The 21,893-nt window shown below is 49.5% G+C and overlaps 7 protein-coding genes across 7 annotated transcripts; 4 read left to right on the top strand and 3 right to left on the bottom strand.

Annotated features, from left to right (window-relative positions):
* Nucleotides 1-505: 505 nt before the first annotated feature.
* On the bottom strand, nt 506-2,326 carry APUU_31488S (putative spindle poison sensitivity protein Scp3; the record flags this gene model as incomplete). Its single annotated transcript, XM_041702698.1, has 3 exons — nt 506-1,810; nt 1,887-2,008; nt 2,125-2,326. 3 exons carry the CDS (start codon nt 2,324-2,326, stop codon nt 506-508), a joined length of 1,629 nt encoding a protein of 542 aa, XP_041555457.1.
* Nucleotides 2,327-3,270: 944 nt separating this feature from the next.
* APUU_31487S (putative TBP interacting domain protein) lies at nt 3,271-4,056 on the bottom strand (the record flags this gene model as incomplete). The annotated part of the gene is made up of 4 exons (XM_041702697.1): nt 3,271-3,303; nt 3,359-3,768; nt 3,831-3,893; nt 3,951-4,056. The coding sequence occupies 4 exons, from the start codon at nt 4,054-4,056 to the stop codon at nt 3,271-3,273; spliced, it is 612 nt and encodes a 203-aa protein (XP_041555456.1).
* A 1,480-nt stretch (nt 4,057-5,536) lies between these two features.
* Nucleotides 5,537-8,043, bottom strand: APUU_31486S (putative chitin synthase activator (Chs3); the record flags this gene model as incomplete). The annotated part of the gene is made up of 5 exons (XM_041702695.1): nt 5,537-5,548; nt 5,598-6,812; nt 6,868-6,987; nt 7,041-7,779; nt 7,922-8,043. 5 exons carry the CDS (start codon nt 8,041-8,043, stop codon nt 5,537-5,539), a joined length of 2,208 nt encoding a protein of 735 aa, XP_041555455.1.
* A 1,393-nt stretch (nt 8,044-9,436) lies between these two features.
* Nucleotides 9,437-12,388, top strand: chl1 (DNA helicase; the record flags this gene model as incomplete). Its single annotated transcript, XM_041702694.1, has 8 exons — nt 9,437-9,563; nt 9,619-9,623; nt 9,680-9,770; nt 9,824-9,990; nt 10,047-10,685; nt 10,738-11,403; nt 11,459-11,629; nt 11,684-12,388. 8 exons carry the CDS (start codon nt 9,437-9,439, stop codon nt 12,386-12,388), a joined length of 2,571 nt encoding a protein of 856 aa, XP_041555454.1.
* Nucleotides 12,389-12,674: 286 nt separating this feature from the next.
* On the top strand, nt 12,675-13,448 carry RPL28 (60S ribosomal protein uL15; the record flags this gene model as incomplete). Its single annotated transcript, XM_041702693.1, has 3 exons — nt 12,675-12,706; nt 12,866-13,064; nt 13,230-13,448. The coding sequence occupies 3 exons, from the start codon at nt 12,675-12,677 to the stop codon at nt 13,446-13,448; spliced, it is 450 nt and encodes a 149-aa protein (XP_041555453.1).
* Nucleotides 13,449-14,172: 724 nt separating this feature from the next.
* APUU_31483A (uncharacterized protein) lies at nt 14,173-15,346 on the top strand (the record flags this gene model as incomplete). Its single annotated transcript, XM_041702692.1, has 2 exons — nt 14,173-14,560; nt 14,631-15,346. 2 exons carry the CDS (start codon nt 14,173-14,175, stop codon nt 15,344-15,346), a joined length of 1,104 nt encoding a protein of 367 aa, XP_041555452.1.
* A 681-nt stretch (nt 15,347-16,027) lies between these two features.
* On the top strand, nt 16,028-21,564 carry pld3 (phospholipase D; the record flags this gene model as incomplete). Its single annotated transcript, XM_041702691.1, has 3 exons — nt 16,028-21,369; nt 21,435-21,503; nt 21,558-21,564. 3 exons carry the CDS (start codon nt 16,028-16,030, stop codon nt 21,562-21,564), a joined length of 5,418 nt encoding a protein of 1,805 aa, XP_041555451.1.
* Nucleotides 21,565-21,893: the final 329 nt, after the last annotated feature.

Genomic DNA, 21,893 nt, shown 5'->3' with positions numbered 1-21,893 from the left:
AGAGTCGGTGTCAGTGTGGCATCCCAAATAGATAAACAAAGAAAAATATATATATATATTTTAGCCAACCAGAAATGAGAGCGTTGAAATAAACAGGGACGGGGAATGCCTGGTTCAATGCAGAGACAATCGATTTTAGAAACTAAGCATAGCATCTCTCTTCATCCATTTTGGAACGCCTATCCCTCCCAAAAAAAAAAAAAAAAAACACCAAGATTTGTCTAATCGGCGATGAAATGCAAGGCCATGATGACGATGGAAGAATTAAAGCTGTGTGTGATGGAGAATCAGTCGTGCCAGGTTCTGAACTCCCAAAAATCGCTTAAACCGTTCTATGCAAAAGCTGCCCTCCGATTGCGAATAAAGCGGCTGATGGTTCTTTTATTGAGCATGAGTATTATGACTAACGCCAAGGGTTGGTGTCGAATCATGCCTGTTCTTCTTTTAGTCGTGTATTCGTGTTGAGACTTCATTTTTGTTCAGAAACGAGGACAGTCCGCTTTGATCACGCCTGCAAGCTAGATGTCTTCCCTGTCGGCGTGGTCTCCTCGTTGCCGTTCCGCTTATTGTTTTCCTCCTCTTCCATTGAGAAGACGAGATCACCCTCTCCTTGTTCCTGCTCCTCTTCGATTTTACTAGTACTCACCGGTGACGATACGGTGCGATCTAGACGGCTACTCGGAGGAGCCGATGGAGCATGGCGTGCCGAGGACGGATGAAGGGATAAACCACTAAGTTGCTGGGATATCATCGAGGCAGAGGAATTTCGTGGCGGGCTGCCAATTGGGCCGAGGCTAGGGCTCCCAAAGTTCAACGCAGACTCCCGTAGAGGGGACCCAAGGTGTGTAAGAGATCCGTGAGCCTCTTCCTCCTTCTTCTGCTGGCGCTGCTTGGCGAATAATGCACCAAACCGAGACGGACTGGATGCAAGGGGCGAGTTAACTTTTGAGAAACTGGTACCGCTCATGCCCAGGCCACTGAGGTCGCGGTGGCTGGAACTTAGCTCATTATCTGTGCGGGAGAGACGGCGGAGTTTTTCCTGGGGCGTGAGGACGTCGTCGTGAAGATTCATCGGCAAATAATCCTCTTCCATTGAGAAATTGCTATCCTCCCAGTCATCCAGAGCGTTTGGCCGAGGGACACTAGCGGAAAGCATGCGTGGCTTTACTGGTCGCTGAGAGTGTAGAAATCGCGATCCGAGTCCGTCTTCAAGCATACCAGGCGGCGAGGACCCAATAAAAGAAGAGGATGGTTTCTTCACATCAGCACCGTAAGATGCATCGCGGAGATTCCGCGGCGGATTCGCTCTCTGTGCGGGCGGAGACAGTTCAATCCCAAATCTCGACGGCATGGAGGCAGCAACGGGTCCATAGCGAGCAGCATGAGAAATTCCCTGGCTGTCAAAAGACGCAGGGAGCGGCGCATCAAGGGCGCTCAGATATTGGTTGTGGTTCGGAGACATGGGAAATCGCAGTTCCTCAGCTGGAGAGCCGGCATCGGACGCCAGTCCGGTGTCGATCGAAGGGATGGTATCGTACTGCGGTTGCTGTTGGGGATGGATTGCGGCGAATTCTTCTTGTGAAGGAAGTTGGGAGATGTATCGAGGATCATTCCCATTCATCCGTTGTTGCGAGAGCACAGAATTGGTCAACGCCGAGTCTTGGTTAACATACGCCTGAGGATTGACCCGGCCTCCGAGGTTGAGGTGGCTGCTGCCCATTCCCATACCCCCGGCGCCTGGCCTATTCACTCGTCTCCCGTCAGGCAGGATGTGTGCAAGTGCACACTTTGCTCCGAACTTGCAGTTACCCTATCCTCGCGGAAAAGAAACGGTCAGTACAATATAGAGTGAAGAGGGAGCCCGTGGCGAAGGCGGGTCCAGATACCTTTGTGAAGTATTTGCAGGGTGCATATTCGATCGCAGCATCAGTAGAGTGGAGGAATGGACAAGCAGGTCCAGCCTGGCAGGCTCCTTGACGGAAGAATTTGCAGGGCACATGCTTCGTGTCTATCACAGGCAACAGCCCGATCAGCTCTTGTCACGGAAAAAATGAAGGGGGTGATGAGGACGTAATGAGTTTGTCGAACTCTAGATCATGAACAAGCAACGAACTGGGGGCTTACTGCTTTGATTTGGTGGACTGCGGGCGGCCATGTCGTAGCCCGAGGGATTGCGAGAATGGCCGTTCTGCTGGAGATGCTGTGGCCCGGACGGAACCGGGAGAGGGGCGCGACCTTTCATGTCACTCGAGAGCCGATTCTGCGAGCGAGACGGGTGGCCAGAGGAGAGTTGCGACGGAGGGTTGCGAGAAGCGGACATCTGCATCCTCAAGGCGAAAGCAAACGGGAGATTCGGCGGTTGGAGCAAAAATCTGGAGGGGTTTATCGGACGGAGGCGACCTGCGAGTGGGGGGGACCGTTGGCGGTGTGCGTCTTAAGGTGAGGTTGAGTATTTAACTCTGTTGTCAACACACACAGGAATTTAAGTACAATAGACACCATCTGGTAAGCACGTCAGTGAATTCATTCACTGCGGTTGGGTGAGAACCGTTTTCACTGCCGTCTTGCCTGGCATTTACTCGGATTCGCCGCTGCCTTCAAACCGCCGCAGCCACAGAAATAAACCAAAGCCTGGAACCGGAGCCGTCACAATAGAGTACTCCGTAGCCATACAATCAGAGGTCCCCGGAAGCTATCTACACAGTAAGAGCTTCATAGCTACGCTAGGTCGAGGCCAAGCTGGGTTATATCCAAAATGGGAATCATCAGATGAACGTCGGGGATGACAACCACCAGGAGATGCCTAGTGCTTCTTGCCCAACATGACGCCACCCGATTGTCCATCTGGCGACATCATGCGCCTTAACTTCAATCCTCGTCCCGATCGAAGCGCAGGTACCTGTTTTGCTGCTGTCTCTGTTGGGTCCAGACTGTCGTCACCGCGTCAGGTTTCCAACCCAGCCTTAAACCCCTGCCCTGCAGCCGTCAAATCACAAGGCTAGGTATGCTCAAACTTGGCGGGGAGCCCGCCGATCGCACGGTTAGATATCTGTCCTTGCTCACTGCTCAGTGCAACCAGTTCCCCACACCCTATTTTGTGCTACGGACAGACATGGTCACGAATCTGTTCCTAAGGAGGCACAACTTGACCTTAATGACGATAGTATTTCGATTGCACGTCTCTTATAGATCTGCGATGTGGACAAATTGGAAGTGAACATATCATAAGAGCACTTCCGTAAGGAAAACAAACATCGGCCCAGTTTGTGATTACATCGGAGTCCCTTCAAGACCCAAGCCTTCCTGTTCACAACTGTTAGCGTAAGAAACGCCTCGACCGAATAAAAGAGCACCATACCCAAAGCTCCTCCCGAGTCATATTCTCGGGCAGTGTTTCAGAGCATTTGCGCCATATATCACGACATATCTGAACCCGGAGTCTTGCTCGGTTTTGCCAAAGTTTCCAGTCCTTCCTCACATTTTCCTTATCCAAAGGAGACACATGGGCCGCTCCATCACCCTGCATCTTAGCCAAATGAGCAGCGATTGAGCCCTTCTCTTTCTCGAGTTTCGCGATCTCGGTGCGGAGCTCGGGGGGAAAGGGTAATGTGTTGATGGCGTTCAATTCGCCTTGCATCTTTTTGTCGTTCTCCTTGAGACTGGGAAGCTGCTCCTGGAGGATTTGAATCTCTTCATCCATAGCGGCTACAACGTCAGGTCCAGCCTCATTCAGCTCTTCTTGCAATGCATGATAAACCACTTGCTTTCCTAATTGACAGGTGGTGTCATTTTCTGTTTATCACTGGTAAAGTCATGGGAAATAATCTCACCAGCTACTCGACACTCAATTTCCTTTTTTTGGTGTAGTTCTCGTAAAGCTTTCACCGCGTAAGCTGTGTTTTGTCTATGTCAATAACCACTCCATAAAAAAAAGAAGAAGAAGAGCATGCGTTTGGTGACCCTATTATGCAGATTGGTCGAGATATCGATAGCCGAGTAAGGACGACTATCCATCCATGATTCCTTAGTCAAGAACACAAAGTCATGGTGAACCATACTCCTGCTTTCCTGCGGTGTTGAGGCCTGGTTAAATTCCTAGTCGTCCATGGTTGGCTTCAAGCCTAGGGATGGAATCGAATACTTACGGAGATAGTCAAGAATCAATGCGGACCCCTCGGGGGAAGCTCAATGAATATCAGCCTTCTCACAAGCCATCTACCTACTATATAACACATCTGCAAGGCCTCACCATCTTTTGTTGATTTATCAGATCTTCCTTTCTTCTGTGCCATGGTAGATGATAGGATGTATAGTGAAGAATCAGAGAAAGGGAGTTTAAGATAGATGGGGGTACAAAGAATGGTTTGAAGAAAACGAGGCAAATCCAATAGGAGGGAGCCGATGGTACTGTTGCGGAAGGAGCGAGTGGGATTCCGATATAGAAACCTGTTTACTAGAACCCTTTGTCAAAAAACAACTACCTGTTACCAACCAAGCATCATTACCAGAGCTGAGAGGCCTTATTTTATCAATATCCATGAAGAACTATCTAGAAAACCTTTCTTTACTTACCCTCCTTCCTTGATCTATCCTCCAAAAGTGGTGACTGACGCAGGGATCATGTAAATTCTGCCTTATTTATCTCTATCCCTCTACTAACACCGGCTGTCTTTCAGGATCTTATTCTACTGAAACTTACTGATTTAAAGCTATTCTATTTAGATTTTCTTTTACCAAGAACTCTATCTAAACCTCCTAATTATTCCTAACTACCTCCTTCCAGCACTAATTAATTGTGATTAAGAGGTAATCCGCTGTTAAAAACTGTTAGAATCTCTCTCTCTCTCTCTCTCTCTCTCTCCCTCTCTCTATTTTTTTTAAAAAAGGGCACTAGGGGAGAATTCAGGGTAAAAGGAGGCTACTTGCAGAGTATCCCTTTCCTAAATATCCATTAGTCTTAAAATCCTGGATACTAACCACCACGAACTGTCTATCCTGCCTGGGCTGCTGCCTAAGCTGCTGGCTATCGATCGACAGTATCGCTCGAATAATCTATAGAATCCTTGTTATAGAAAGAGCGAAAGGGTCATGGGATTTTTACTAATTTACTAGAACTCTTTATAAGAACTATCTGTGACCAACCAAGCATTATTACTAGAGGTCCTATTTTTATCAATATTCATAAACTATCCAGAACTCTTTCCTTTACCTTTCCTCTAAAAGTACCCGACATACCTACTGAAAAGAATTCACTTAGGACTCATCACGTGGAGAAGGGCCATTGAAGCTTCGGCTGTTCGAAAAGAATATGCTGGATCTATGTAAAATTGGTGCAATCGGAAAGTGAAAGAAAAGGCTAAAAAAACAAAATCTGCAGATAGGAAAAGCGTGTTATAGTTGTTCTTTTCACCTGTCAGAAAAAGCATCCATTGATGACAGCTGTATTACGAGGACGCGATGCGGGCCAGGTCCATTAGTGTCCAATTTTTACAAGAAATGAATAAATATGAATTTAAATGCAGATAACTTTCGGGTATCACATGACAATCTACAAAGGCGTTAGTAGAAGTTGACCGGCGTAGAAGGCGTTCACTTACGCAATCATTCTCTTTCGGGGCTTGGGGAACGCCCATCTCTTCGAAAGTCTTCGGGCCCTTGCCGGGTTGGGCTGGTTTCGAGGGTTTCTGGGCGGGAGGGGCAGACGAAGGTGTGGCCCCGGGTTTCGGTGTCCCCGAGGGTGATTGCATTGACTCGGCGCGCGGGGGAAAGTTTGCAGAAGAGGGGGAAGGCCGCGGGGAAGGCATCGCACCAGGATGGCCGGAAACAGGTGTTCGCGCGGGCTTCCGATCTGGCACATTGTCCAGGCGTTGGGGACGTCTCCGCATATCCTGTCTCGGGGGTTCCACAGGCGCCGAATAGCCAATGTCCAATTTAGGTCCTGCCGACGCAGGATGCGCTTGGCCGGTTGGTGGTGTCGCAGAGCCTGGAGGTCGGTAGCCCATTGGCCCCGGCCCATATGAGGCAGCACGGTTGTACTGAGCAACGTTAGGCCGAATGTTTGGATTAATACCGAATGCAGAACTAGGCCGATTATCAGGTGGATAACCTGGACGGCCCTGGGGCCCCGCGCGGTCGGGATAGGGCGCTGCGGGTGATGGGTTGGAATCGTTAAGACTCATTCTGGACGGATCGGGCATCTCCAGATTCTCGGAAACTGGCTGCATTGCGTTTGCGTTTGACGCTCCTCGCTGATGATTACCATAGCGTGTGGACTTGATTCGAGCAATCGCAACATTTTCATGGTCCCGGCGTGACAAGGTCTTTGAGCGCGAAATGCTATCGATCCGGCCCGTGGCATCTTTATTTCCGCTAGCTGCAGCTTTAGCATACCAACTCTTGGCTTCTTTGATATCGACTGGAACAAATATTCCAACTTCGTAAAAGTAACCAAGCGCGAACTCTGCGGTTGGAAGGCCGCTTTGAGCTGCTCGTTGGGCGTACGAGAATGCCAATTCGTCATTCTTTTCGAAAACGCCTTCGTGGCCACAGAGGAACCATTTGCTGATAGCCATTTCAGCCTCGGGTTCGCCCTGGCGCGCAGCAAGTGCGTTGTAGTGTAAGGACAATGCGGGGTTGAAGTCGCAGCCAAGTTGGCCCAATTCATATGCGGCTCCCATTTTGACTTGGGCCTTGGCGAACCCGTGATATGCTGCCTTTTCTATATTTACGCGGGCGGCGTTGAGATCGAGAGGTAGATAGGTCTCTGGTACATTTACCTGTGGCAGTTCACGTGCTAGAAGCATGCCGTATACCTGGATCATGAGTCGTTAGTTCAAGAGACGTTAATATGAGGTAACGATAACGCACATAGGCACCTTGAGGGGCATTCTCATCGCACGACTGTGCAGCGAGGCTGATGTATTCGAGACCTATTCGATAATCCTGACGTTGGCCATGCTGGCCAAGCAATATCATCATACCCAGGCGCTAGAACGGATGTATTAGCGTGTGTCAAAATTCTGGGGTAGGGGTGGGTTTACATAGTAAGAAGCAGAATCGGCGAAAGCGACACCCTTTTCATAGTGCCTAATGGCCTTTTCGGGCTCCCCAGAGCTTTCAAATTGCATTCCGATGCGATATTCCGCTCTCGCATATCCCTTTTCCGCAGCTCTCGAATAGCAGCGGAAGGCCTCCTTCTTATCTACACGGAATCCAAACTTGCCGAATTCCAACCACATACCCTTAATAAACTCTGCCTTCGGATGGTATTGCTCAGCCAAAAAGTTAACTATGTTCAATGCATCATTCCGTAGCTGACGCTCAACCGAAGGGGTCTGGGGACGCGGAGGTTGGATCACAGATAAGCGAGCCTCGTTCTGTACTGCGACCTCGACGTGGGCGAGCACATCTTGGGCCCAAGCCAGTTGCATCTCTGGGTCATTGGAGGACAGCACGGGTACTCGAGCCTTTTCCAAGTTCGCTTCTCGTTGTTCATCGGTGGGGGGCACATTTGGCGGCGGATTCCGCAAAACTGGAAAGGGTGAGAAGTTTGGCGAGTCCATCGCGTCATATACAGCCGCGGACTGCTCGTAGTGAGTCGCCTCGTAGCCAGAGTGAAGCGGCTGTCCCTGGACAACGGCGGCGGAAGAGGATCGCTCTGGGAAACGCGACCGCTCATACTGGGCTTGCCCGTACTGCATGCGTCCCTGGGGGCTGCGAGCCTGGTGCTCTAGCTGGGCGATATTGTCCTGCATATTCTCCGGGACTTCTGGCATGACTCTGCGAGTTGATAAAATGTTTTTTTCTCCAATTAGCAATACATCCCAAAAGGAGCGCTAGTGGGATTTAATATAAGTGGTTGTGCAGTGTGTTTGCGCTGCTGAGGGGCAGAACTTGGGAATCAAGGAGAATGCGGTCGCACCTTTGGGGAGAAGGAGATATGACCTCGGGGTTCGTGGCTGGCATGTACCAATCATCACTGCCTCCCGGATACCAGGTCGCAGAGAGGCCTCCCTGGCCGTGGCCTTGTGGTGGTCGATTCATTGTTCGCGAGAATAAGCCGCGTCGGGACTATGGCGCTTTCTTTGCTTTTCTTCTCCTTTTTTCGCGCCCGCAGATTCCACCCCTGCCAATAATGTTGCTGGGTCACCGGTGTCAGACGAGAGCTCTTGTTTAGGGTCTTGGAATTGGCAGGTTCATCGCATTCCCAAACAAAAAGAAAGGGATGAGGCGGGAAAAAAGGGCCGTGGACGGCTTGGAGAAGCGGATCTCGTAAGGCTCAAGAGAAAAAGACAGAAAAGGGAAAGCTCTCTGGAGTTTTGCCAGCAAAGGGAAGGGATTTGCAGAGTATCCAGCACGGAGGGGAATGGACTCAGGAGCCAATGTCTCTCAGTCTCGGGAGAGACCCCGCTGAACAAACACCCGAACTGGACGACTGACCGTGATGGAGCAGCGGAACGGGCTCGTGTTGGGGAGTCCAGAGCAAATGTCAATATTCAATAATAATTTAACAGTTTAACAAGTCAATAAACGGCTGAGACGGCAATACAGGCATTTATTAATAGACGCCGAGTTATTGTGATAATCATCAACATCAAGCAGACAGCGGGGTCGCTGGGTTTGCTCCCTAATAAGACTCCCACTGGACAACTAACAAACCAGAGCTGGGCAGCAGGCTGCTGAAATCAGGCCTGCTCACCTAGGCTAGGATCTTACTGTCAGTCTGTCACCGTCGGTCCACTGGAAGGAGGGCGTCTTATTAATAGAAACCTGACCCTGCGCCGCCTGGACTCCTGAGTCCTGACTCCTCAGGCCTCACAAGTCTCAACCACTCGTGTCCGCTTACTCTGAGAAGCTATTTTTATCAGGTTTAGCCGCAGCGTGGCGCGTGGCTGGTCGTGTTGCACTTCTTCCAGAGAACCCACGGAGCCTGTCTTGGCTGTTCTCCGTTCTCCGAGGTGGCTGAGAGTGAGGCCCATCATCAATCCATGCAGATTGCAGGGGGTAGTTACCAAAACCTTCTGTCTCGTGTCAGCTCCTGATTCATGAATTACTTCCGTCTTGACTCTTGACTGAGTGAATAAGTTCTGACATTTGAATTGTCAGGTTGACCAATGTCTTGGAGACTTGAGCTTCTGACCATTTTCACAGCTTCAAGGTTAGTGCTGTATGCCTCCCATGGCCTAGTTGGACGTCACTCCGTACATCTTTCCAACAAAGAGTTTGTTGTGGCCTTGATAAACAATTAATGTTTGGATCTTGTCTTTGGTTTTGGTTTTTTCTAAGTATATGTATATAGATGTGTGGTTTTTGTTTTCCATCTTTTGTCTTTTACGCCCCCCCACCCTGGCACAGCCATTGCTAGCATTTCAGCAGCCTTGATCTGAAAAATAGTCTTCGAATATAGGCAGACGTGAACGACAACAAAGTCCAAAGCATGGAGCTTCCAGTATCTGAGAAGTTTCATCACCCGTATTCACCATACGATATTCAACTCCAATTCATGCAATCTCTGTATACATGTCTTGAGGAAGGCAAAGTTGCTATCTTTGAGTCTCCCACTGGTAAGTTCCCAGTTGCGAATTTGACCTTTCATAAAAGTGGCTGACACGCTATCAGGGACTGTAAGTAGTCGTCGCCAAATGTACCTCATGAGTTTGCCCTGCTTCTAACTCGTCAGGGAAAATCTCTGAGCCTGATATGTGGCTCCTTGACGTGGCTTCGCGATCACAAGCGCAAATCGTTCCTCGAAACTGTGCAGAACGTTACATGTAATCAATACTCTGCTTGCATCGCTTAGCACGCCGCTGACTGGGGTCTCTAGGTGATGACGATGAGCCCGAGTGGATGATGGAATTCGCAAAGCGCGAAACAGGTCGTGCTATTGCTGAGAAACGGAAAGAATTTGAGCGGCGACTGGCGAAAGTTAGACGAGAGGAAGAGCAACAGACAGCCGCCCTTAATAACCCAGATGGTCCTAGAAAGCGACAGGTATGGCTGCTGTTCACCGAGGCAGCAAATGGAAACTAAGTTAATATACGGTCTAGAAAATCGGAAATGCGTTGCCAAATGGTGATGATATTGATGACGACAACCAGTTCGCGCTCGATGATTACGATAGCGAGACTAACGGTCCTAGCCCTTCGCTCAAGGAGTCTACTGCCTCCAATGGACTTTCTTCCAGCACACTCGAGCTACTGGAACGCCTTAAAGGGCATGAGTCGAAAGTCCAATCTGAAGAAGGTGACGGAACAGATGACATTAAGATTTTCTACTGCTCGAGAACGCATTCGCAACTTATGCAATTTGCAAATGAGTTAAGGCGCGTTACATTACCATCGAGTGTGCCCGAGGAAATAAAAGAGGTTTTTACTGAAGAAGAGCTAGAAGAGCGCATCAAGCACCTCTCACTTGGATCCCGGAAAAACCTCTGCATCAACCCTAAAGTGGCTTCTTTGGGAGATCCAACGGCAATCAATGAACGTTGCTTGGAACTACAGCAACCTAACACAACAGAACAACAGCGATGTTCCTTTCTACCATCGAAGGAAGATGAAATGAAAGCATTGTCGTTTCGGGACCACGCGCTATCAACGGTGAAAGACATTGAGGATTTGGGAAACCTTGGCAAGAAAATGAATATATGTCCCTACTACGCATCTCGCCCAGTTGTCAGCCAGAGTGAGGTGGGCTTGCTTTTGCAGTTTCATTTGATAGCTGGGGCTAATTTTAAGGCAGATTATAACCCTTCCGTATCCGCTACTCCTACAACGATCAGCTCGGGAGGCCCTTAATATATCAATCAAGGACCATATTATTGTCATCGATGAGGCCCATAATCTTATGGACGCAATATCCAACATCCACTCGGTAACCATTACGCTTTCTCAACTACAAACATCAATCTTCCAATTAACCACATATGCTCGAAAATTCAAGACTCGCCTAAAAGGAAAGAATCGCAGTTATGTCGCTCAGGTCATCCGCTTGATCACCTCCATTGCGGATCACCTTCAGTCCATTTTAAACAACAAACAACCCAGCGAAGGCTCTGTTCTCCCATCCGATTTGATGTCGGGGAAGGGCGTTGATCAAATTAACCCGTATAAACTATCGCGGTATCTGCAAGAGAGCAAACTGGCGAGGAAAGTTGACGGTTACGTCGACTTCGCACAAAATAAAACAGAGCAACGAACAACGACCAAGGCTACAGTTCCTGTTCTTTTTCACATACAAAGCTTTCTACTACCGCTAATGAATGTCTCCGCCGAGGGTCGATTATTCTATACCAAGGTCCAAGGGGATATCCAGCTAGATTACATGCTTCTTGACCCAACTAATCACTTTCGTGAAATTGTTGAGAATGCGAGGGCGGTCATACTAGCTGGAGGGACCATGTCTCCTGTAAGAGCTTTGAATTTCTTGTTGTGTAACAACATTTTTCTAAATCTCCCTGCAGATGTCTGACTACTTGAGCCATCTCTTCTCCTACGTCCCGAGGGACCGCCTGGATACGTTCAGCTATGGCCATGTCATCCCGTCAGAAAATCTGACTGCGCATAATCTCGCCCTGGGCGTTCAGGGCTCTGAATTTGATTTTACCTATGACGGCCGTGATTCTGAGAAAATGGTATGCTCCCCAAGCCTTCTCACAAACATATATGGACCCTAATTGTTGTACTAGATATTTGACCTCGGGTTAACAATCGCTAGAATCTGCCATGCCATTCCTGATGGCGTTGTTGCTTTCTTTCCCAGCTACGACTATCTACGCCAGGTGCTAAACATATGGAAAAAACCAATCCCAGATGAAAGAGGTCAATCATTCTACCAAATAATCGAGAAAGAAAAGCCAATTATATACGAATCACGAGAGATGGAAACCACAACAGACGATCTTCTTCACCACTACGCTAACGTCATTGAAAACGGCAAGGGGGCGTTGCTCCTGTCCGTGGTTGGCGGGAAGTTGTCGGAGGGCATCAATTTCTCAGACAAACTAGGAAGAGGCGTTCTAATTGTCGGCCTCCCATTTCCTAATATACGCAGCCCAGTTTGGCAAGCTAAAATCAAATATATCGAACAGAAGGCTTACCAGAATCACTCATCTGACCCTGAAGAAACTCGGCGGTCATCCGCCAAAGCCGCTGGGAGGGATTTCTATGAGAATGCTTGTATGCGGGCCGTGAACCAATGCATCGGCCGGGCCATCAGACACCGCAATGATCATGCCGCTATCGTCCTCATTGATAAGCGATATGGAAGATCAAAGATACAGTCGAAACTACCTGGATGGATTCAACAAAGCTTCAAAAAAGACTCGGCTAATTTGCCGGCGGGGGCAACCTTGGGAGCCCTTGCTCGATTTTTCTACAACAAAATGAGATGAAAAAAGAGAGCATTATGATATAATTAATTTACTATAATTTCTGCATTCACGTAATTCCCCAGACGGCCTCTTTATTTAAACCTAAAATCATTGGCGGACAGATGAAAATAAATCACGTGGTCTCAATATGCCAAGATATTCTAGGGCTCACCCTTTTTTAGGGCAAACAAGCGGGTTAGCGCACACTCTAGCCGGAGACCAGCCTTGAATTCAACCTCCGAGCCAGAAGAAGACTCCGATCGCATCCCCATCGCCAACACTTGTCGAACACAGCACCCTCGACAAGATGCCTACCCGTCTCACTAAGACAAGAAAGAGGTGCGTCGCAAACTCTCTATTCCCCTATTTTCCCACTCGAATTGGTCGACAAAATATGCCCTGCTGAAGGAATCGAAGAAGATTGGCGACAAGCCACGGCCGAAATTACCAACACCATCAACGGAATGGATAAGAGACTGACATGTATCGTTTTTATAGCCGCGGTCATGTTTCCGCCGGTTACGGTCGTATCGGAAAGCACCGTAAGCATCCCGGTGGTCGTGGTATGGCCGGTGGTCAACACCACCACCGCACCAACCTCGACAAGTACCACCCCGGTTACTTCGGTAAGGTCGGCATGAGGTACTTCCACAAGACCCAGCAGCAGTTCTGGAAGCCCACAATCAACCTCGACAAGGTACGTTACGAATTTCCACGTGCGGATTGAAGTACTAGAGAAGGCCCGTCGCAACCTCGAAAAGGCCTATGAGGGATCTGCCTCCGAAATGTTGGGATCTTGGACATAGTCCTACGAAAAAACGAAGCTGGGGTTTTCAAGGCTGATGGTTTTTTGTTTCAATAGCTGTGGTCCCTCGTCCCCGCTGAGCAGCGCGAGGCCTACGTGAGCGGCAAGAAGACCGACACTGCTCCCGTCATCGATCTCCTTTCTCTCGGCTACTCCAAGGTCCTCGGCAAGGGCCGTCTCCCTGAAGTCCCTATCGTTGTTCGTGCCCGCTACGTCAGCCGTGATGCTGAGCAGAAGATCAAGGAGGCTGGTGGCGTTATTGAGTTGGTTGCTTAGATGAACGGTGAAGGGGAACGTTTTTCTTTGTCTTGGAGGCGCAACGCAAAAGCTGGAGCAGGTGCTGCGCTGATAAAGGGCCGGCGTAAATAGACGGGCGTCAGAAGAGACCTCGACTATGGGAGCCGCGGATCGAACTTATGGATCCGTGTATCTACAAAACAAGGGTTCAGTTTTTCTTCTTTGTGTTTGTGATGAGCATAGTTGGCCTCCGGACGCCCTTAACGATCACATTTAACAATAAAATACCATAAGGAGGAATCCCTTTTCTTAGTGGCGACAGTCTCCGCGCCATCTTCGGGCTTTGCAAACTGAGACCACAAGCGTAGACTCGGGCTCGACGCAAAGAAGCCTAGCAGTATGCATAGCAGGTTGAACGAGATGGCCATCACATTTCTATATCTCGGGTCCTCAGGCATAGTTTTTTATTTTATCCAGGGAGAGGCGAAATTGTGAATATTCTCGGAAAATAAGCAATTACTACTGAGTATATCATAATACTTGATAGAATTACGTACCCCAATGCATTCCTCGACCGGGAGGTCCATTTATCCTCGGCAGAAGCATCAAAAAGCTCGGTCCAGCATCCGCACTATCGCGACCCCAATTCTCCAACTATAAAAATGGCTGGTAAGTTGCAACGTACTACAAGATTAACCATCTATCATATTTGATTCCTTTTGTCTATTTGGCTATCCCCGCCTCCAGGGCCGAGTAGAATACAATGACAGATCCGCTAAAAACGTTAGAAACCGAACCCCGCTATCGCGAGACCAACATCTCACGAAAGATATTCCCCGTCGCGGGGATCCAAACGGCTGTGTTCGGACTTGATGAACTTCCACCTCAGGCGTCGGAGATTGCATGCCTCTGGCTTTTGCACCCGCGACTTGCAACTCAAGAACGCATGGTCCCCATTGCTACCGCCGTCATCAAAGACTGGAACAAGCGGATCCAAGATGGTCGTGCGGGCTCTGGAAAGTCGGTAAAAGGGTTGATTGCAGTGGCCTTTGATCAGAGAAATCACGGCACAAGATTGATTGATCCCCTTTGCAATGAGGCTTGGAGGCAGGGAAACCCGCGACATGCCCAGGATATGTTTTCCATCTTCCGTGAGTTGTCCTCAAGATTTCTGTGGCTTCAACCTAAACAATACATCTAAAAACTAATGAAGCGAGTTAGAGGGCACCGCGCGAGATACCTCCTTATTGATTGACTATCTCCCGGCATTTGTTTTCCCTAAATCGGACCGTCGAATCACCGAGAATCTTGTCCTGGGCGTCTCTCTCGGCGGGCATGCAGCCTGGAGCTGTATCCTGCACGAACCTCGCATCACCGCTGGCGTTGTAATCATTGGCTGCCCTGACTACGCAAACGTTATGGCCGATCGGGCTCGCCTCTCCAAACTCCCGTCATACACAAGCACAACCCCACCTGGCGCACAGTTCCTAGGATCAGAAGACTTCCCAACCACCCTCTTAGAGACTGTCTGCAAATGGGATCCTGCCGGTTTATTCCTATCCCATCTAAACCTTGGCCCGGAAGCGGAGCCCATTCGCAGCGCTCCGATCCCAGAGCCCACGGAGGCCCAGAAAACAACTCTGCGGCCGCTTCTAACGCGTTGTTTAGCGGGGAAGAAGATCCTCAATCTATCCGGAGGTGTAGACAAGCTGGTACCGTACAGTAAAGGAGAAACGTTCTTGACTTGGCTTAAGCTGGCGGTTGGGCCTAGTGGCTGGTTCGCCGATGGAGTTGTTACCCTTGAGGATATCATTGATCAGAACGCGGGGCACGAAGTTACGCCGAAGATGGTTGGTGAGGCCGTTAGATTCATTGGGGATGCGCTTGCTTCTGGTAAAGATGAGCTGGAGGCATCCGTGAGGTCGTCTAAAATCTAGGCACTACCTAGACGAGAAACTAATCGCATAGTAGTCACGTTATATATAACTATATATATCCACCCACTTTCTGCTGTGTATTTCGTAGGACTATAATATGGATGCATTCATATCCGTTAAAGGTCGGCCTATCAATCTCTCTAAGGATATTGCATTGTCATGAGATTCCCAACTGAATGACTGGAACGAGAATAGGAATGAGACAAGAATACCAGTTGAAGATGCTCCATAAATAACCAACTCACTTAACTCTATATATTTAGCAAGTTACGATACATATTTCCTGGTCTAGAACAGCAGGATCCAGTGTTTTCGCCGATAGTTGGACAAATGTTGGAAAAAATTGAATGCCCCTTTCCCAGGGCGACGCACCATGGACCAACGGCGCAGTGCTCTGAAATTGATGGGGCCAGCTCCACTGCGGCTCGGCATCGTTGTTCCCTCCATGGTTGTTTGTCCTCCGGACCTCCAGACCATCCTCCGCCCTGACTGAGTTGATCAGCCAGATTTTTGAACAGCCTGGTTTTGAAGTTGTTTACTTAAATTCGCACCTGCTACGACCAAGAACTATGTGTGGACTGCGAGCCGCGTTTTGACCACTCTCAATCCTCCGGGCTTTCCTTTGACCCGCTACCTCCTGCAACCACCTGGACCGGCCCTCCTTACTCTGCACAAGCTATCATGGCTGATGCTCCGACGAATGCTTCGGAGGCGAGGGACACTGAGCCTAATTCAGATCGATTCTATACGAATCGGACACAGCAGATGCCGACATCTTACGCCCCGAAACTGTCCTCCCCCTTTCCCTTCCAGACCGAAACCAAGCACAATACGACAGAAGAGCAAGCTAGCAACGGCGGAATCATATATGATGAAGAGAATTCTTATTTCAGCAAGGGAAAATCCCACGCTGGTGCTGTAAGCGGGGTCTCAGAACCATTGGATGCAGCAACCCACACTACGTTAAGCTTCCGACGACCGAACGGATCTGTTGAGAGTGCCAATAGACAAGGTATTAACCAGAAGGCACCGAATTCAGTTCCAGCCTCCATTGCATCACCCCCCCGTGCAAGCGTACAATTCTCGCGGCAGAATTCTGAAATGGAGCCTTCCGTGGAGACCTCGCATTCTCGACCTCCTTCCGTCGCAGGCGACGATACCGACCCAGGGCGAGGAAGACAATCACTTTTTACCAAGCTGAAAGCATTTGCTGCCACTCCAACGTTTACATCCCACGTCCGCTCATCCAGTAATGCAACAATTGGGGACGCTCGTTTTGCCAATCATGATCTGTCCACCCCAGGGTCCGAGAGGGGGGAGTTCCGTTTCCCTAATACATTAGAGGAAGAAGGAAGCGATATAGATGCCGATGCGGAAGAAAGCGCAGGTGAGCAGCGACCGCGTGAACCACGAAAGAAGCGACGATTTCGCCGAGGGCAGGAGAATGACTCTGCACCACAAACCGAGCCAAACACGCCAAAAGCGAGCCGGCCGTCCTTCAATCTCCATGGATCATTTGCACCGTTTGAGAACTATCGACCTAGCTTCTTTCAGAGAAGAGAGAGTGCGAACGATCTACATCAGCAGCGCGAAGGTGTCTCCGAAGACGAGGGCCGCGACCGTCTAAGTAGGGATGCTGCGTGGAGACGACGAAGCACCTGGCTTACGAACTCGCGTGGTTTAACGTATGGTGGACGGCAGCCCGAAAACCAGACAAACCAGGAAGATAAACGACCAAGCAACCTTCGACGTATAACTGGCTTAGGAGGCCCGCCAGAAACTGGGGAAGGGCTGGCCCCGCCCTGGAGGCGCCACCGGCCTGAGCGTGGCTCAAGCTTGAGTGCCCAAAAATGGCGACAGATCAAGGCCGGGTTAAAGCTTATCGGACAGCGTGGACGCAGGGTCGATAACACTGTTGACCATGCCAAATCAGCAGAATTGCTGGCTGAGCTGGCCTCCGGTATTCCGGCTGCCTTGCTTCTAGCCAGTATGTTTCAACGAGACGAGCATGGAAGCAAACGTATTCCTATTCTTCTCGAACAGCTCAAAGTTCGGGTTACGGATAGTAAGATCGTCTCTCACTCAGGAGATCGTCACCTCGTCTTTCGAATTGAGTTAGAATATGGGAGCGGCATGACACGCATGAAATGGATTATACATCGAACGCTGCGTGACTTTGCGAATTTGCATTTGAAATATAAGCTCCATTTTGGAACGCAGAAGTACATCCAATTACGGAACACTGAAAGTGGCCAAAGCCTACCGCGTTTTCCCCGGAGTGCATTTCCATACCTACGAGGCGTCCGCGGGTTGGAGAGCGAGGGAGAAGAAGAGGAGGATGAGGGTGGCTATGAAACCGCCGCCGATGCCACAAGTGGCAATGAAAGGCCTGGAAGAAAGCAGCAGCATCAATCCCATGGGCGACGGCGATCTTCAGTTGGTATAACTCGAAGAATGTCAAGCTTAACGGGAGCTGAGGGAGATGCCGGAGCAGGAGCTGCCGGGGAGGGCGGACCATCATCGACTAAGAGGGACACTTACCCGGAGAGACAGCGGAAGAAGTTGGAAGCCTACCTTCAAAAGCTGATTCGATTCTTGATTTTTAAGCCTGATAGTAACCGTTTGTGCAAGTTCCTAGAACTCTCTGCCTTGGGAGTACGTCTTGCAGCTGAGGGCAGTTACCACGGCAAGGAAGGGTACCTCATGATTCAATCCTCCAAGGGGCTCGATTTTCGACGAGCCTTCACCCCGGGGATGATAAAGAGGCGGCATTCTCCTAAATGGTTCCTCGTCCGACACAGTTATCTTGTCTGTGTTGACTCACCTGAAGAGATGAATATCTACGATGTGTTCTTGGTTGACCCGTTCTTCAAGCTCCAGTCCCAGAAGGTCGGCCTGCGGCATCAGAAAGCAAAAGAACTTGCGAAATCTGCGACAGAATCAGCAAGACACCCGCAACACCACACCCTGAGACTCGAGAATTCTGAGCGCAAACTAAGACTGCTGGCGAGGAACGAGCGCCAACTTCACCAATTCGAGGATTCTATCAAATTTATGGTCGACAGTACTCCATGGGGAAAGCCGAACCGTTTCGATAGCTTCGCTCCAGTCCGTCAACGCTGTTTCGCTCAATGGCTGGTAGACGGGCGTGACCATATGTGGGTTGTATCTAGAGCGATTAACCAAGCCAAGGATGTCATTTATATTCATGACTGGTGGCTCAGCCCCGAACTGTATATGCGGCGACCAGCTGCGATTAGCCAGAAATGGCGTCTTGATCGTCTTCTTCAGCGGAAGGCCCGCGAGGGTGTGAAAATTTTTGTCATCATGTATCGCAATATCAACTCCGCCATTCCAATCGATTCGGAATACTCTAAATTCTCCTTGCTTGATCTGCACCCGAACGTTTTTGTCCAACGCTCCCCCAATCAATTCCGGCAGAACACCTTTTTCTGGGCGCACCACGAAAAGCTTTGTCTCATTGATCACACCCTGGCCTTCGTTGGAGGAATTGATTTGTGTTTTGGACGATGGGACACACCGCAGCATCTTCTGACTGACGATAAACCAACCGGTTTTGAGACTCCTGGTGGTCATAAAGATACAGACAACAGCCAACTCTGGCCCGGCAAGGACTACTCGAATCCTCGGATACAGGACTTCTACGACTTGGACAAGCCCTACGAGGAAATGTATGATCGCAATATTGTACCGAGGATGCCTTGGCATGACATCTCTATGCATGTAGTTGGCCAGCCAGCGAGGGACCTTACCCGACATTTTGTCCAACGTTGGAATTATATCCTGCGACAACGAAAACCAACACGCCCGACCCCATTTCTGTTACCTCCACCAGATTTCGAGGCCGCGGATCTGGAAGCGCTTGGTCTTGACGGAACCTGTGAGGTCCAGATCTTGCGCTCCAGTAGTGTATGGTCTACGGGAACTCCAGAGGTCACGGAGCACAGCATCATGAACGCCTATGTGAAGCTGATCGAAGAATCGGAGCATTTCGTTTATATCGAAAACCAGTTTTTCGTCAGTACTTGCGAGATTGATGGCCGGAAGATTGAGAATTTGATTGGTGATGCACTAGTAGAGCGGATTACCAGAGCTGCAAAGAATAAGGAGGCGTGGCGTGCTGTCATTGTCATTCCGCTGATACCAGGTTTCCAAAACACGGTGGATAGTGAGGGCGGAACAAGTGTTCGTTTGATTATGATGTGCCAGTACCGCAGTATCTGCCGCGGAGAGACGTCCATTTTTGGGCGGCTGCGCGCCCTAGGGATTGAGCCGGAGGATTACATTCAGTTCTTCAGTCTCCGAGCATGGGGTAAGATCGGTCCTCAGAAACAGCTTGTCACGGAGCAACTTTACATTCATGCCAAGTGTATGATCGTGGATGACCGAGCGGCCATCATTGGATCCGCAAATATCAACGAGAGATCTATGCTGGGGTCGCGAGACTCAGAGGTTGCTTCGGTAGTGCGTGATACGGACATGATATGGTCCACTATGAATGGCCGGCCTTATCTTGTCGGGCGATTTCCGCACACACTCCGCATGCGTCTTATGAGAGAGCATCTTGGGATTGATGTCGATGAGTTAATGGAGCATTCCTTAGCTACAGAGGAAGAATTGCGAAAGATCCAGATCGATGAAGAGGAGCCCAAGCCGCTTCGAAAAGCCAAGCTTGATTCAGAGTCTTTGATGTTAGAGAAACAAGACGAAAGGGATATGATCGAGCGCCGCCATCGCATCCAGGATGAGTTCTTGTCTCGTTCTGAGGACCTACACAGCTTTAATCACGACGTCGACTGGGAACAGGGTAACAACCCGAACCTCAAGTCGAACAGAAAGCTCACGACGGACACGAGGGTAATTTCTAATAATGACCATAGGAAGGATGTGGAGGGGCTCGGTGCCGACAACCTTCGCGTTGCAGAGGAGAATGGGCTGGGAAACTCCCGGGATACGGAAATTTTCAATAACAGACGAGAAGTGTTAGTTTCCCCAATTGCTAGTGAAGGCAAGGGCACCGTTCAGCGACCAAATCCTCCACCACGAAAGAACTCGCAACAGAATAATAGCCCAGTCAGCCAAGACCCAATTGCAACGCAACCTACCATGGCGCCCGAAGATGGTGGTACCGCTCCAGTCGTGGAAGGAATGCCGGTCCAAAATCCATCCCTAGCGGTTCCGCAAGACGAGAGCTTACCCTCGGCAATGCCTAAGGAGAAGTTTGATACATTGAGGTTCTCGTCGCCGGTTTTGTCCCCTCTTGGTCCGGACGTGAAGCATATCTTCGTTGACAAAGACTGCATGAGGGACCCCGTGGTCGATGTGTTCTACTTGGATACTTGGCAAGCTGTGGCGGAAAAGAATACTAAAATTTTCCGAAACGTTTTCCGTTGTATGCCTGATAGTGAAGTCAGATCTTGGAAAGAATACAAGGAGTATACCGCATATGGGGAGCGATTTGCAGAGATGCAAAGCCATCACACCGCGAAGGCTTTCAACCCGAATCATCAACGCCAGACAGGCCCCCCCGGTACAGGTACTACCTGGCCAAACCAACTTAAGCCGAACATCGCATTGGCCTTACACCGCACGGGGAGCCACTCTACAGAACAGAAGAACCAGACCCCGACAGACGAGAAGTCAGACAGACCAAATTCAAACGATCGACTACAGTCCGATCTGGTCAACCATGGAACCGCATCACCATTGAACGAGAAGGCTACTTTGAAGCCGGTAGACGTGTCTGGAACCGGCACTGAACGGCATGAAGACAACATTTCGTCTGGAGATGATCTTGAAAGACAGCGTTCAGAGGCGCCCCAAGTCGACTATTCGGAAGCGTTGAATCGGAATGCCACCAATCACTCGCGACGTCGTAGACGCAGGGCCACAACACTGGGGTCAAAGAGAGATTTCACGACCGACGAAGTCATGGACAAACAAAGAGCTGAAGATCTCCTCAATCAGGTTCAGGGGCATCTCATCCTCTGGCCTTATGATTGGTATGTCCCACCACCTTTCTTATCCCATCTGAAGGGGCAAAAAAAGAGCATACTAACAGTCTCAGGCTTGAGAAAGAAGAACAGGGTGGGAACTGGCTTTACACCCTCGACCAAATCTCTCCTCTGGAAATTTAGTAAGTTAACAAGTACCGAGAGAGCTTTGATGCATCGACTAACATTGAAATTAGCAACTAATATACTATTCATCGGGAATTTTCGTTCATTACCTGTATAGCCTGCTAGTTCTTATCTGGCCTCGTTTCCTAGACACAGCACTTTTCAAATGTCGTTATTAATTTCGTTTGAATATTGGAGCGATTCTCGCAACCCTGTGCCTTTTCTCCACCGTTGGTACTATTGTTTGTATAATTCTTTCCCCAGATACGCAGGCGTAGTCGACTGTGTGCATTAATTGCACCCCTCATGGCAAGCGGGCGTTCTCTTCTTCCTCTTTCCCATACAGATGCATTACTAGTTTCCAGCACTCAGCCTTACCAGGTGTTCTGTTCTGATAGTCAGTTTAG

The sequence above is a fragment of the Aspergillus puulaauensis genome, chromosome 3, assembly GCF_016861865.1.
Source record: "Aspergillus puulaauensis MK2 DNA, chromosome 3, nearly complete sequence".
NCBI lineage: Eukaryota > Fungi > Ascomycota > Eurotiomycetes > Eurotiales > Aspergillaceae > Aspergillus > Aspergillus puulaauensis.
This window is presented reverse-complemented; position numbering and strand designations above follow the sequence as displayed.